The following is a 15,252-nucleotide window of genomic DNA, read 5'->3' on the forward strand; positions in this document are numbered from 1 at the left end:
GAGTGGATAGGTGGAAAAGGAGCTGGGCAGGTCGGACAAGTCCGGACAAGTCAAGGGGGACAGTGTTGCTGGAGGTTAGAAACTAGGATGAGGTGGGGGAAGGGGAAATGAGGAAGCTGTTGAAATCCACATTGATGCCCTGGGGTTGAAGTGTTCCGAGGCGGAAGATGAGGCGTTCTTCTTCCATGCGTCTGGTGGTGAGGGAGCGGCGGTGGAGGAGGCTGTTTCAAAAAATTCTCAAGGTCAGGTTCGTAGGAGAGTAGTCTGACACAGAACAAACGACCAAGAGGCGAGTCTGCTAGAATATGGGCATTTTATTCCCCGCAGCGTCGCCACAACGGGTCTGGCTTATACTCACTCTACATGTTACCAAAACTGGGAGCCGTCAGTTCTCGTAGAGCGGTTGCCAACAACCCACGCTCGGCGGTTAAACGTAACCCCGGAGCAGACTCACCGAACTGGAGACTTTTTCAGCTGATATACTCTTTTCCAGATATAAACATTCATGTGAACAGCAGAGCAAGGCTAAAAAACACATTCCATTCTGGTTACATACAGATAAGAAGATTCACACGGGACTAAGCAACACCTCCATTCCGGTTAGATTCACACATGTATTGGGACATAATTTTTAACCGTTTCACCACATTCCACTGCTTGGAATTTTACACCACATTCCACTGCTTGGCCCAATACATGTGTTACATTATGCTTAATTCAGTTCAATTCGTTTCAGTTAATTTCAGTTCAGTCAATTCAGTGTAATTCAATTCAGCTCAGTTCAGGTCTGTTCAGTTCAATTCAATTGTGTTCAATTCAGTTCCGTCCATTTCAATTCAATTTAGCTCAGTTCCATTTTGTTCCGTTCAATTTGATTCACTTCAGTTCCACTCAGTTCAGTTCAGTTCAATCCCATTCAATTTTGTTAACTCCGCTTCAGCTTTTTGGACATGCCCACATCCTCCGCTGTACCCCAGGCAAGGGGTTCTTCGGCAGGACTGGGATCCTTTCTCAAACAAACTGCCACGTACATGCCCACATCCATGCCATCCCGGGACGGTCGGGACCTCCACAGTTTGTTCTTCTGGTTTCTTAGTCTTTTTCCAAAACATTGTTCTGTATCAAAATCTCTCCTCAATTGCGATTGACCCTGCTCGACTACGCCAAATGTTTCAAAAAATTCTCAAGGTCAGGTTCGTAGGAGAGTAGTCTGACACAGAACAAACGACCAAGAGGCGAGTCTGCTAGAATATGGGCATTTTATTCCCCGCAGCGTCGCCACAACGGGTCTGGCTTATACTCACTCTACATGTTACCAAAACTGGGAGCCGTCAGTTCTCGTAGAGCGGTTGCCAACAACCCACGCTCGGCGGTTAAACGTAACCCCGGAGCAGACTCACCGAACTGGAGACTTTTTCAGCTGATATACTCTTTTCCAGATATAAACATTCATGTGAACAGCAGAGCAAGGCTAAAAAACACATTCCATTCTGGTTACATACAGATAAGAAGATTCACACGGGACTAAGCAACACCTCCATTCCGGTTAGATTCACACATGTATTGGGACATAATTTTTAACCGTTTCACCACATTCCACTGCTTGGAATTTTACACCACAGAGGCCCAACACCTCCATATCCTCGGCAGAGTGGGAAGGGGAGTTGAAAACCAAACCGCCCTGTGGGCACCAATGAACCAAACCGCCCCGTGAGCACAAATCAACCAAACCGTCCCATGGCCCAGCATTTCAACTCCCCCTCTCCCAAAACCGGGTCCCTGATACAGTGAGACAGCTGTGCTAACTACTGAGACATCATGCCCCCCTCCTCCTCCCCCAGATCGGGTCCCTGCTCCTGTGAGACAGCCATACTAACCACTGAGACACTATGCCCCCTCCACCTCCCCCAAAACCGGGTCCCTGGTCCTGTGAGACAGCTGTGCTAATCACTGAGACACGATGCACCCCCTCCCCTCCCCCACAAACCGGGTCCGTGGTACTGTGAGACAGCCGTGCTAACCACTGAGACACCATGCACCCCCTCCCCCTCCCCCAAACCGGTCCCTGATACTGTGAGACAACCGTGCTAACCACTGAGACACCATGGCCCCCTCCCCCCCAAACCGGGTCCTTGGTACTGTGAGACAGCCATGCTAACCACTGAGACACCATGGCCTCCTCCCCGCTAAACCGGGTCTCTGGTACTGTGAGGCAGTCGTGCTAACCACTGAGACACCATGCCCCCCCTCCTCCCATCCCACCAAACCGGTTCCTTGGTACTTTGAGACAGCCGTGTTACCCACTGAGACACCATGCCCCCTCCCCCTCCCCCGTCCCCCAATCAGGGTCCCTGGTACTGTGAAACAACCATGCTAACCACTGAGACACCATTCCCCCGTCCCCACCCCCATCCCTACAACCGGGTCCCTGGTACTATGAGACAGCCGTACTAAACACTGAGACACCATGCCCCCCTCCCCCTCCCTCCAAACCGGGTCCCTGGTACTGAGAGACAGCCGTGCTAACCACTGAGACACCATGCCCCCTCCCCCTCCCCCCCAATCAGGGTCCCTGGTACTGTGAAACAACCATGCTAACCACTGAGACACCATTCCCCCGTCCCTGCCCCCTCCCCCAAAACGGAGTCACTGTACTCTGTAATACTGGGGAAAATGTAAATAAAAGTGCTGAGCTTAGAACTATGTTGTTGTAGCCATAACAGAGACGTGGGTTTCTCAGGGGCAGGAATGGTTGCTGGATGTTCCAGGGTTTAGAACATTTAAAAAGAATAGGGAGGAGGTAAAAAGAGGAGGGGGTATAGCACTGCTAATCAGAGAGGGTATCACAGCTACAGAAGTTATTATTATCGAGGAAGGTCTGCGTACTGAGTCAGTATGGGTGGAAATTAGGAACAGTAAGGCAGCAATCACCTCATTAGGGGTTTACTACAGGCCCCCCAATAGAAGCAGGGAGATTGAAGAAAGCATAGGTCGGCAGATTTTGGAAAAGTGAGAATGGAATAGGGTAGTTGTAATGGGTGACTAACTTTCCCAATATTGATTGGAACCTTCTTCCAGCAGATGGTTTGGAAGGAGCTGTTTTTGTAAGGTGTGTTCAGAAGGGTTTCCTAACTCAGTACGTTGACAGGCCGACAAAGGGAAAGGACATTTTGGATTTGGTGCTCGGCAATGAGCTGGGGCAGGTGTCAGATCAGGAGAGCATTTTGGTGATAGTGACCACAACTGCCACATATTCTACATAGCCATGGAGAAGGAGAGAAGCAGGCACAATGGGAGGATATTTAATTAGGGAAAAGGAAACTATGATACTATCAGACTGCGTTGCGAAGCATGGACTGGGAGCAATTGTTCCATGGAAAGGGCACTATAGACATGTGGAGACGGTTTAAGGAACAGTTGTTGCGAGTGATGCACAAATGTGTTCCTTTGAGACAGGCAAGAAGGGGTAAGATAAAGGAACCTTGGATGACGAGAGCGGAGGAGCTTCTCATCAAAAGAAAGAAGGCAGCTTACGTAAGGTGGAGGAAGTAAGGGTCTTGCTCAGCTCTAGAGGATTACAGGCAGGTGAGGAAGGAGCTCAAAAATGGTCTGAGGAGAGCCAGGAGGGGGCAGGAAAAAGGCTTGGCAGGAAGGATTAGGGAGAATCTAAAGGCATTTTGCACATATGTGAGGAATAAGAGAATGATCAAAGAAAGAGTAGGGCCGATCAGAGATAGCATAGGGAACTTGTGTATAGAGTCTGAGGAGGTAGGGGAAGCTCTAAATGAGTTTTTTGCTTCTGTCCTTACGAAAGAAAAGGACCTTGTAGTGAATGAAACCATTGAGGAGCAGGTAATCATGCTGCAACAGATAGATTGAGGAAGCTGATGTGCTGAAAATTTTGACAAACATTAATATTAACAAGTCGCCAGGGCCAGACCAGATTTGTCCTCGGCTGCTATGGGAAGTGAGAAATGTGATTGCTTCGCCGCTTGCGAAGATCTTTGCATCCTCGCTCTCCATCGGATTAGTACCAGAGGACTGGAGGGAGACAAATGTAATTCCTCTCTTCAAGAAAGGAAATAGGGAAATCCCCGGAAATTACAGACCAGTCAGTCTCACGTCTGTCATCTGTAAGGTGTTAGAAAGGATTCTGAGGGATAGGATTTATGACCATCTGGAAGAGCATGGCTTGATTAAAGGCAGTCAGCACGGCTTTGTGAGGGGCAGGTCATGCCTCACAAATCTTATTGAGTTCTTTGAGGATGTTACTAGACAATTTGATGAGGGTCGAGCTCATGTTGTGTATCTGGACTTCAGCAAGGCATTTGATAAGGTTCCCCATGGTAGGCTCGTTCAGAAGGTCAGGAGGAATGGGATACAGGGAAATTTAGCTGTCTGGATACAGAATTGGCTGGTCGACAGAAGACAGCGAGTGGTAGTGGAAGTTAAATATTCTGCCTGGAAGTCAGTGGTGAATGGTGTTCCACAGGGCTCTGTTCTTGGGCCTCTATTTTTTGTAATTTTTATTAATGACTTGGATGAGGAGATTGAAGGATGGGTTAGCAAGTTTGCAGAGGACACAAAGGTTGGAGGTATCATTGACAGTATACAGGACTGTTGTAGGCTGCAGCATGACATTGCCAGGATGCAGAGATGTGCTGAGAGGTGGTAGATGGAATTCAACCTGGATAAATGTCTGGTGACATTTTGGAAGATCGAACTTGAAAGTTGAGTACAGGATTAAAGGCAGGATTCTTGGCAGTGTGGAGGAACAGCGGGATCTTGGTGTGCATGCACATAGATCCCTTAAAATTTCCACCCAGGTGGACAGGGTTGTTAAGAAAGCATATGGTGTTTTGGCTTTCATTAACAGGGGGATTGGGTTTAAGAGCCGTGAGATCTTGTTGCAGCTCTATAAAACTTTGGTTAGACCGCACTTGGAATACTGTGTCCAGTTCTGGTCGCCCTACTATAGGAAAGACATGGATGCTTTGGAGAGGGTTCAGAGGAGGTTTACCAGGATGCTGCCTGGACTGGAGGGCTTATCTTACGAAGAGAGGTTGACTGAGCTCGGACTTTTCTCGTTGGAAAAAAGAAGGAAGAGAGGGGATCTAACTGAAGTGTACAAGATAATGAGAGGCATAGATAGAGTTGATAGCCAGAAACCTTTCCCCAGGGCAGCAATTGTTAACACGAGGGGTCATAGTTTTAAGCTGTTTGGCGGAAAGTTTAGAGCAGATGTCAGAGGCAGGTTCTTTACGCAGAGAGTTGTGAGAGCATGGAATGCGTTGCCAGCAGCAGTTGTGAAAGCGAGGTCATTGGGGATATTTAAGAGACTGCTGGACATGCGTATGGTCACAGAAATTTGAGAGTTCGTACATTAAGTTTACCTCACATGAGGATCAATGGTCGGCACAACATCGTGGGCTGAAGGGCCTGTTCTGTGCTGTACTGTTCTATGTTCTAAACAGTAAACAGTGACAAAACACCACAGATGAGTCAGGATCTGGAGGTAGAAACAGAGGCAGCATATTAGGTCTGATATGATCCTCTTCTGAAAAACTCATATTGGAATCAAAAAGTTAATTGTGTTTCTCTCTGCTCAGAACCTGCAAATGTTTTCCTGCACTTTCAACTTAGTTACTCTTTTGGACAGTGGATATTTGTCTGATCTGAAAGGGAACAGCGAAGCTGCCATTTCTGTTGACGCTCTAGAACTTGGTTATGGTTTTTGAATGAAAAATGAAAAACTATGTGCCTGACAGCTCCCCAAATACCGATAGTTTATTGCCATTGTCATAATGCATTATGAAAATGTTGAACTCGGTGGTCATCACATGATCAATCCTCTGAAAGTAACTGATTGAAGTACTGATCCCAATTATTAACAATGTCTTATCATGCTCCTGATGTCACTGGCATCGTACTCATCCAGCAATATCTTACCTTTCCGAGAGTTTCCATATATTTATGAAAACATAAAATATCTTTGTATTTTTTAACAAGACATATTCATCCAGGGTTTTGGAAGGCACTAGCAAGGGCAGACTTTATTTGTCATTCCCAATGGCTCTGCAATAAGCGACACAGAGTTGCCCTGTTTTACCTCTTCAATCCAAAGTAATGCAGATCCAGACAGAGCTGTTTGTAGGGGCATTCCAAGAATTTTAACAAATACTTGTGAAGGATCAGCAAATTAGTCCCTAGTCAGGATGACATGCAACTTGGAAGATACCTTTCAGAGACTGATTTTTCTCTTGTTTCCGTTCCCAGTGCAGAATGTTCTCAAATTCCCATTAATCACAGTTTTGCTCAGGGTCCTTGATTCCACCTTCAGTCAAGTCCTGCTTCGATTGAAAGGGAAGTCACTCTGATCTCACCTCAAACTACACAGGCAGATCAGGTGAAAGAATAAGGAGCAACAGACAAGAACACTGTTTGCTTGAACAATGTCCTCGCAATATTCAAAAGAAAATTGATGCATGGTCTTCCTTAATGCATTATTTCAACATGACATCACTTTTCAAACAATATTCTGAACGGTGGGTGTTTGTTCTTTTAATTTGCTTCCAAGTCAGTGTAGAAATGAGAACGTGAATTGATCTTCTATAGTGTGTTTATAATCCAGAATTTAATTCAATCTTTATCATCATTGCTCTAGCTCTTTGAAACAAAAATAATGAATGAGCCTGTGTCCATCTGCAGGTGAAAAAGTTCTTTCAGCTCTGACTATTGCAGCGAATGTTGTAAAGAATAAACTACAGACCCACATAAAATGGAAATGTTGCAGGGCAAGGTGCCAAACGCTAGTCCAAGATTAATTATGTCCAAGCATTATGAATAATACATGTAGAGGGGCGGAGTATAAAAGCAGAATTCAGCTCCATGTCCAAAATACTGTTTGTGGCTCCCTCACAAAAGACCACAACTGATTCACGGTGTAAATTCACCAAAATAGGAAAAACAAGAGACTGGAATTCCCAATTCTGCAACCACATCGGTAGAACAGGAAGAAAATCAAGGTTTGTTTCTGAAATTCATAAATTGTGATGATAAGAATGTGGTATATGTGGGGGGGGGGGGATGTTAGAGGATGATAAACAATGTTGGACGATGATAAACAATGTTGTAGATGACACAATGATTATCCAGGTGGGTCACAGTGAGCAGGAACGTGTTGGTTACAGGAGGGTACAAACAGATTTTCAGATGGCCAGATCAATGACTGATAAAAGGTAACACTGAAATATGTGAGATGCTGCACTTTGGAAGATGTAACAAGACAAGGGAGAACACAAACCATGAAGATAGATTAGATTTGCTTTTGGAGCAGAGAAAGGTGAGGGGTGAACCTGACAGAGGTGTATTATAGCATAAGAGGTATGGGACGAGTGAACAGACAACAACTATTCCCCTTAGTCAAAGGGTCAAAAACAATGGGAAATACGCTTGAAGTCAAAGAGAATATACTAACAGAGGATTTGTGAAATCTGTTTCGAACCCAGAGCATGATATGTGTCAAAAATGCATTGCCTGGGAGGACGGTTCAGGAAGGCAACCTCACAAACATTATAAAACACTTGTATCAGCACTGGGTGGTGCAGACTCTACGGGCCTTGTCTTTATTACATGATTCCATGTGGTGGCAGCCATGAAATGTCTGATATATTCTGAAGCAGCAACCAATTTGTTCCAACAAACTGTGCTCAGTAAGTGGTGAGATTACAAACAAGCATCATCCCATGGAGTATCAGCACTTACTCAACCTAGGACAGCCCAGCAATCTTTAAATCATCCAAGATAATTCACATGCTCAGTGTAAGAATCGTCCAACACAGCATCAACATTATTCCAGCTGTTTGACACCATTATTTTAAGTTCACCAATAACATAGAAACAGACTTCGCTTCATTATTATATAGACTTCTCGTGTAAGGTTGTTATTTCTCTGAAGACTAATAAATTCCTTCCCATATATTTGTATTGACAAAGAGTCTGTATTCCTGCGAGCTGTTCCTCACCAGTAATATTTTCTCCCAGTTAAACCGGCACATGAGATGCACTGCTGGCACTCTCTCCCAACAGCCACTTGAATGGAACAACATCAACTGGACTGGAACTTCTCAAGGGCGATTAATGCTGGTCTAGCTCCAATAAAATCCCAAATGAACTAAAAAGACAATCCGATTTTCTAATAATTATTAAACAACAAGGGCATTTTGTTGATCTGAAGAGTTTGTCGCTGTCTTTGAAATTGTGAGAACTGTGTTATTTTATTTTCAGTATCTAAAGACAACAGAAATGTAAAAACTAGCATCAGGAGTAAGGAATCAAAACAACTCCATCATGTGATAAGGTCGTGGATGATCTGATTGTGACCTCAATCGCACATTCCTCATTTGCCCTTACAATGTTCGTGCATCATTCTTAGTCAAGAATCTGCCTGTCTCTGCCTTAGGAATATTCAATGCCTTATCCTCCATCGCTATCTGGGAAGAGAATTGTACAGGAGAAAGTGAGGTCTGCAGATGCTGGAGATCAGAGATGGAAATGTGTTGCTGGAAAAGCGCAGCAGGTCAGGCAGCATCTAGGGAACAGGAGAATCGACGTTTCGGGCATTAGCCCTTCTTCAGGAATGAGGGAAGTGTACAAAGACACAACACTCTGAGAGGATGACACCAAATCACCATCTTCTTAACAGAGACATTTTTTCTGTTTTACTCTCCATCCACTCATGGTAATCTCTCACACAAGCTGAAATATTGTTTTAGAATTCAACTTGAAAGACTACTTGGAATATTTTGAGGTTAAGCAAGTCCACATGTTGTTCGCCTAAACCCCAGCAAATCCAGAGCCAGTCATTTCAAGATTTCCTGCTGAAATAAATGCTCCTCCCAGGAGTCAGCTGAGTGAATCTTCTCTGCAACTCATATCATTGTGGCCATCGTTCTCTCGATGTGGTTACACCACTACATTGTAAATCTGTACAAAATCATCCCAACTTTTAAATGTATTCTGTTTCAGAAAGTTTCAACATTTGTCTTACCTCCCTAAAAATTTGATGTACACGTAAAATTTTTATTTTGTAATCCAAATGCACGGTTCCTCTGTGCCTAAAGCCAATCTCTCCACTGAAATAATACACTACGTTTCCATTCAACCCGCCAATATATTTTAGCACAGACACATTTTTCCTACTATGTTCTATACACCAATATTTGCCTGTTCACTTGACCCACCTTAATCTCCTTCTCGACTCATGTCCTCTTCATTATCTTCCTTCTCGAACAGTTTCAAGTTTTTTTTTAGATTAGTTACAGTGTGAAGACAGGCCCTTCGGCCCAACAAGTCCACACCAACCTGCCGAAGTGCAACTCACCCAGACCCATTCTCCTACATTTACCCCTTCACCTAACATTACGGGCAATTTAGCTTGGCCAATTCATCTAACCTGCACATTTTTGGACTGTGGGAGGAAACCGGAGCACCCAGAGGAAACCCACGCTGAAGTTTGCATTCTTCCATAATAAAGACAGAATATTTGGCCAAATAAATACACTGTGGCCATATTACCAAAGTAATTGACAATGAAATATTGTTACTTCATGTCTAAACTATAAATTTGAGACAATGCTACAGTGTTTTGCAGTCGCATCACTCAGTTCCATTACTTAAAATAGAGTCAGATGGTGCGGAATGTGTCTGGGTAGAATTGAGGAACCATAAAGGTGAAAACCCGTAGTTGGAGTTATGTACAGGTCAACAAATCGTGGTCAGAAGCTGGGGCGCATGATAGATGAGGAGATAGAAACGATATGTAGGAAAGGCAAAGTTACAGTGACTGGGGGGATTTCAATATGCAGGTGGACTGGGAAAATCAGTAGTAGTGGTTTGCAAGGAAAGGAATTTGTGGAATGTCTACAAGATGGCTTTTTGGAGCAGCTTATGGTGCAAGCAACGAGGGAACGGGCAATACTGGATTTAGAGCTGTGCAGTGAGGCAGACTTGATAAGGAAGCTTAAGGTGAAGGAACCTTTAGAGGCAGTGATCATACTATGATTGAACCTACTCTTCAATTTGAGAGGGAGAAAGTAGAATCGGAGTTAATATTACAGCTAACTAAAGACACCTTCAAAGACATAAGGGAGGAGCTGGATAGAATTGACTGGGAGAGGAGCCGAGCAGGAAAGACAGTGGAACAATAATGGCGGGAGTTTCTCGGAGCAATTTAGGAGTCACAGCAGAGATTTATCCCGAGGTAAAAGATGCATTGTACAGCGAGGATGAGGCAACCATGGATGACTGGGACAGTCATGGCTAGGGTAAAAGAAAAATAGAAAGTAGATAACATAGCAAATAGCAGTGCGAAACCAGAAGATTTGGAAGCTTCAAAGATGAACAGATGGCAACAAAATAAGAAATAAGGACGGAGAAGATTAAGTATGAGGTTAAGCTATCCAGTGATATAAAGGACAACTGTAAGAGTTTCTTTAGACATATAAAGGGCAAAAGATAAGCAGAAGTGGATATTGGGGCACTGGAAAATGACGCTGGAGAGATAGTCATGTGGAACAAATAATAGATGAAAAACTGAATAACTATTAAGAGAGTGGGCAAAGAAGTGGCAGATGGAATACAACTTGGGAAAGTGCGAGGTGATGCACATTAGTAGGAAGAAGACAGGCACAGACTACTTTATAAGTGGAGAGAAAAATCAGAAGTCTGAAGTGCAAAGAGAGCTGTGAGTTCCAGTTCAGGATTATCTCTGGATAAACTTGCAGGTTGAGTCAGCAATTAGGAAGGTGTTGTTTCTGGGGCACAGTGTGATTGAAATCTTATATTCAGCAAAAGAACTGAGTTAACTCTTACAAACAATATTTGTTTTTTGAACACAATTAATATTAGAACAATAAAACATATTATAACGCAATGATAAATGCTACACATTATCTTATGCTTTAACTTAACTTTGGATGATCACAAACCACCCCACTAGAAGTTGACTGGGATCGACTTGGTGATGTCTTCTTGTTCTTCTGATGATCTTGGAGGGGTCTTCTCTTTCCCTGGTTATTCTCCAGTTACTGCACTGTGTGGGGATTTGTGATGATTCTTATCCTTCCAAGTCTTCACGCCCTTTTGGGAAGGTAAGGAGGATCTGTCAATGGATTGATCAGGTTCATTTACCCTGATCAATCAGACTCAATCATGGGTTGGCTCAAGGGCAACATTCCATTGTCCCATTCAGGTCCAACTTCAGGTGAGTATTACAGGATCTGTAGTTTCAGGTTTATTTGCAAACCATCTGTGGGTATCTGCAGCCTGTATGGATTCTGCAGCATGTGGATTAGCACAGAGACTTTAGTCAAAGCTGGGGTCCATTTCACAGCATGCTTTAATAATTGTTCATTTTTGTAACTCCATGGTAAATTTATTATTGCCCTCGTAAGATTATTCTTTCAGGTGGCCCGCCCGGTCAGAATGGCCTTCAGCCTGAGAGTGGTGAATCTATAGTAAGGATGACAGTTTCCTTACCCAAAGGACATTAGTGAACCAGGTGGGTTTTTCTTGGCAATTGATTCATAACCACTATCAGTCTCTTAATTCCAGATTAGAATTCAAGCTCCCCTACTTGCTGTGGCAGGATTTGGACCCAGGTCACCAGAACATTATCTGGGCTTATCACATAAGAATTCAGTTATAACACCATGAGGCCACTGACTTGCCCAATCCTCCATAGTGCGACTAACATGTGCAGTATGATATGCACTAGGATTTGCCTTCATGTTCTCCTTGACTTCCTTATCAAGATATGGATGATATTTTTTTTCCATTATGCAACTCCTGTTCGGTCTTCAGTATCTCCCTAATTATTTGCCAAATTTCTTCATCTGCCTGCCTTTGACTATTCTTTTCTCCCACCCTCACCCACCCCCCAGTCCACCCAGGCGAAATCCTTCCTTAGGCCAGTATAATTACCATTGCCTAACACTAAAACTCTCATGTATGACTGAGTCTTCACTTTTTCAATATGAATGTGAAACTCCAGCATGTTGTGTTTACTCCTTCCAGGGCAAAGCTCATCCACCAATCCTTCCTTGTTACATAATATCAAATCTAAATTAGCCCATTCTCTGGTTGGTTCCATGCCATCCTGCTCTCAGAAATAATCTCTCATACACTCCATAAATTTTTATTCAAGGATATCACTGTCAAGTTGATTAATTGAGTCAATTTGCATGTTCAAAACATCTATCGTTAAAATTGTGCCCCTGTTACAAGCCCTCACTATATTCTACCTCAGAAGTACTTTGGGGGGACAGTGGCTGAAAATTACTCTTCCCAAGATGTTTCTTCTCTTGCTTTTTATTTGCACTGAGGCAGATTTCAAACATTTTTTGGCACAAAACAGTTTGAAAAGGTCTGAGTTCCCACTCGCACGAACAAATGTTCATTTTCTTTACACAAACCACATTTCACAGTAAATATTGAGGAATTAAGAGGGCTAAAAGTGGTCATGAGATATCTTTAGCAAACAGGGTTGAGGAAAATACCAAAGACTTTCATATCTAAGCAACAAGAGGATAACTCGAGAACTGTTTGGCCCACACAGGACAAAGGAAGAAAGTTATGCATGGAGTCAGAGAAAATGGGTGAGATTCTTAGCGAGTACTTTGCATCTGTATTCACCAAGGAGAGGGACATGATGGATGTTGAGGTTAGGGATAGATCTTTGCATACTCTGGGTCAAGTCGACATAAAGAGGGAGGAAGTTTTGGATATTCTAAACGGTAGAAATGTAGACAAGCTCCGAAGTCTGGATGAGATCTACCACAGGTTACTGAGGGATGTGAGTGAGGAAATAACTGGGGCTTTAACAAATATCTTTGCAGGACCCTTGTATATGGGTGAGGTCCCGGAGTACTGGAGCATTGCTCATGCTGTCTCCTTGTTTAAGAAGGATAGCGGGAATTATCCAGGTATTTATAGACTGGCGAGCCTCAGATCAGTGGTAGGGAAGCTTCTGGAGAAGATACTGAGGGACTTGAGTAAGGTGTTTTATTAGGTTCTCAGGGTAGGCTGATGGAGAAGGTGATGCCGCATGGGGTCCAGGATGTTTTATCTAGATGGATAGAGAACTGGCTGGCCAACAGGAGACAGAGAGTAGTAGGGGAAGGGGATTTCTCAAAATGGAGACCTATGACCAGTGGTATGCAACAGCGATCTGTGCTGGGACCACTGTTGTTTGTGATATATGTCAATGATTTGGAGGAAGGTATCGGTTGCCTGATTAGCAAGTTTGCAGATGACACCAAGACTGGTGGAGTAGCAGATAGTGAAGGGGAATGTCAGAGAATGCAGCAGAATATAAATAGATTGGAGAGATGGGCACAGAAATGCCAGATTGAGTTCAGACTGGGCAAATGCGAGGCGATGCATTTTGGAAGATCCAGTTCAAGAGCAACAATACAGTAAACGGAAAAGTCCTGGGGAAAATTGACATACAGTGAGACCTGGGTCCATTGTTTCCTGAAGGTGGCAACGCAGGTCAGTAAACTGGTCAAGGCAACATAAAGCATGCTTTCCTTCATTGGATCAGCTGTTGAGTCCAAACGTTGACAGGTCATGTTACAGTTGCATAGGACTTTGGTATCACTGCATTTGAAATACTGCATATATTTCTGGTCACCACGTTACCAAAAGGATGTGGATGCTTTGAATAGAGTGCAGAGTAGGTTCACCAGGATGTTGCCTCGTATGGAGGGTGCTGGTTATGAAGAAAGATTGAGTAGATTAGGATTATTTTAATTTTAAAGACAATGGTTGAGGGGGACCTGATTGAAATCTACAAAATCAAGAGTGATACAGACAGGGTGGATAGCAAGAAGCTTTTTCCCCAGATTTTGGAACTCAATTACTAGGCATCATGAGTTCAAAGTGAGAGGGGAAGGGTTTAGGGTAGATATATGTGGGAAGTTCTTTACACATAGGGCGGTGGCAGCCTGGAACGTGTTACCAGCAGAGGAGATCGGGGCAGGTACAATAGCGTTATCTAAGATGTATCTGACAGATACATGAATGGGCAGGCAGCAGAGGGATACATTCTCTTAGAAAATAGGTGGCACGTTTAGAAAATAGGAGGATCTGGATCAGCACAGGCTAGGAGGGCCAAAGGTTCTGTTCCTGTGCTGGAACGTTCTTTGTTCTTTATCATTCATTCTAAAAATAGCAAGATTTCAACTATTGTATACTACAATTTAATGATATAAACCATTTATTTGACAGTACATATCAAATTATTGTCATTTCTAAATTACAGTCACAGAGTCAAAGAGATGTACAGCATGGAAAAAGTTCCTTCGGTCCAACCCGTCCATGCCGACCAGATAACACAAACCAATCGAGTCCCACCTGCCATCACTCAGCCCATATCCCTCTAAATCCTTTCTATTCATATACCTATCCAGACACCATCTAAATGTTGCAATTCTACTAACTTCCACCACTTCCTCTGGCAGCTCATTCCATACACAAACCACTCTCTGTGGGAAAAGGTTGCACCTTAAATCTCTTTTATATTTTTCCTTCCCAACCTAAACCTATGCCCTCTAGTTCTGGACTCCCCCACACCAGGGACCTTGTCTATCTCCCCATTCATGGCCCTCATGATTTTATAGGAGAAAGTGAGGTCTGCAGATGCTGGAGATCAGAGCTGAAAATGTGTTGCTGGAACAGCGCAGCAGGTCAGACAGCATCCAGGGAACAGGAGAATCAACGTTTCGGGCATAAGCCCTTCTTCAGGAATGAGGAAAGTGTGTCCAGCAGGCTAAGATAAATGGTAGGGAGGAGGGACTTGGGGGAGGGGCGTTGGAAATACGATAGGTGGAAAGAGGTCAAGGTGAGGGTGATAGGTCAGAGTGGGGTGGGGGCGGAGAGGTCAGGAAGAAGATTGCAGGTGAGGAAGGCGGTGCTGAGTTTGAGGGATTTGACTGAGACAAGGTGGGGGGAGGGGTAATGAGGAAACTGGTGAAATCCGAGTTCATCCCTTGTGTTTGGAGGGTTCCTAGGCGGAAGATGAAGCGCTCTTCCTCCAACCGTCGTGTTGTTGTGGTCTGGTGATGGAGGAGTCCAAAGACCTGCATATCCTTGGCGGAGTGGGAGGGGGAGTTGAAGTGTTGAGCCACAGGGTGGTTGGGTTGGTTGGTCCGGGTGCCCCAGAGGTGTTCTCTGAAATGCTCCGCAAGTAGG

General features: G+C 44.0%; 1 protein-coding gene across 3 annotated transcripts in view; it reads right to left on the minus strand.

Moving 5' to 3' along the window:
- Positions 1–250: 250 nt before the first annotated feature.
- Positions 251–15,252, minus strand: part of LOC148138675 (uncharacterized) — an 86,647-nt gene continuing 71,645 nt past the window's right edge. Inside the window, exons 3-4 of one of the 3 annotated variants that reach the window (XM_087981380.1) lie at positions 5,394–5,509; positions 251–1,471 (exon numbers count right to left, since the gene is read on the minus strand). In XM_087981380.1, coding sequence (XP_087837506.1) covers positions 1,450–1,471; positions 5,394–5,509 — 138 coding nt within the window. In that variant the 3' untranslated portion in view covers positions 251–1,449. Of the gene's footprint in view, positions 1,472–5,393; positions 5,510–13,662; positions 13,772–15,252 lie in introns of those variants that run through there. The other 2 variants (XR_015753819.1, XR_015753818.1) reach the window with 2 other exon arrangements.

Source organism: Chiloscyllium plagiosum, unplaced genomic scaffold (assembly GCF_037043375.1).
Source record: "Chiloscyllium plagiosum isolate Xiang-an unplaced genomic scaffold, Cpla_swu_hap1 HiC_scaffold_39, whole genome shotgun sequence".
NCBI classification, from domain to species: domain Eukaryota; kingdom Metazoa; phylum Chordata; class Chondrichthyes; order Orectolobiformes; family Hemiscylliidae; genus Chiloscyllium; species Chiloscyllium plagiosum.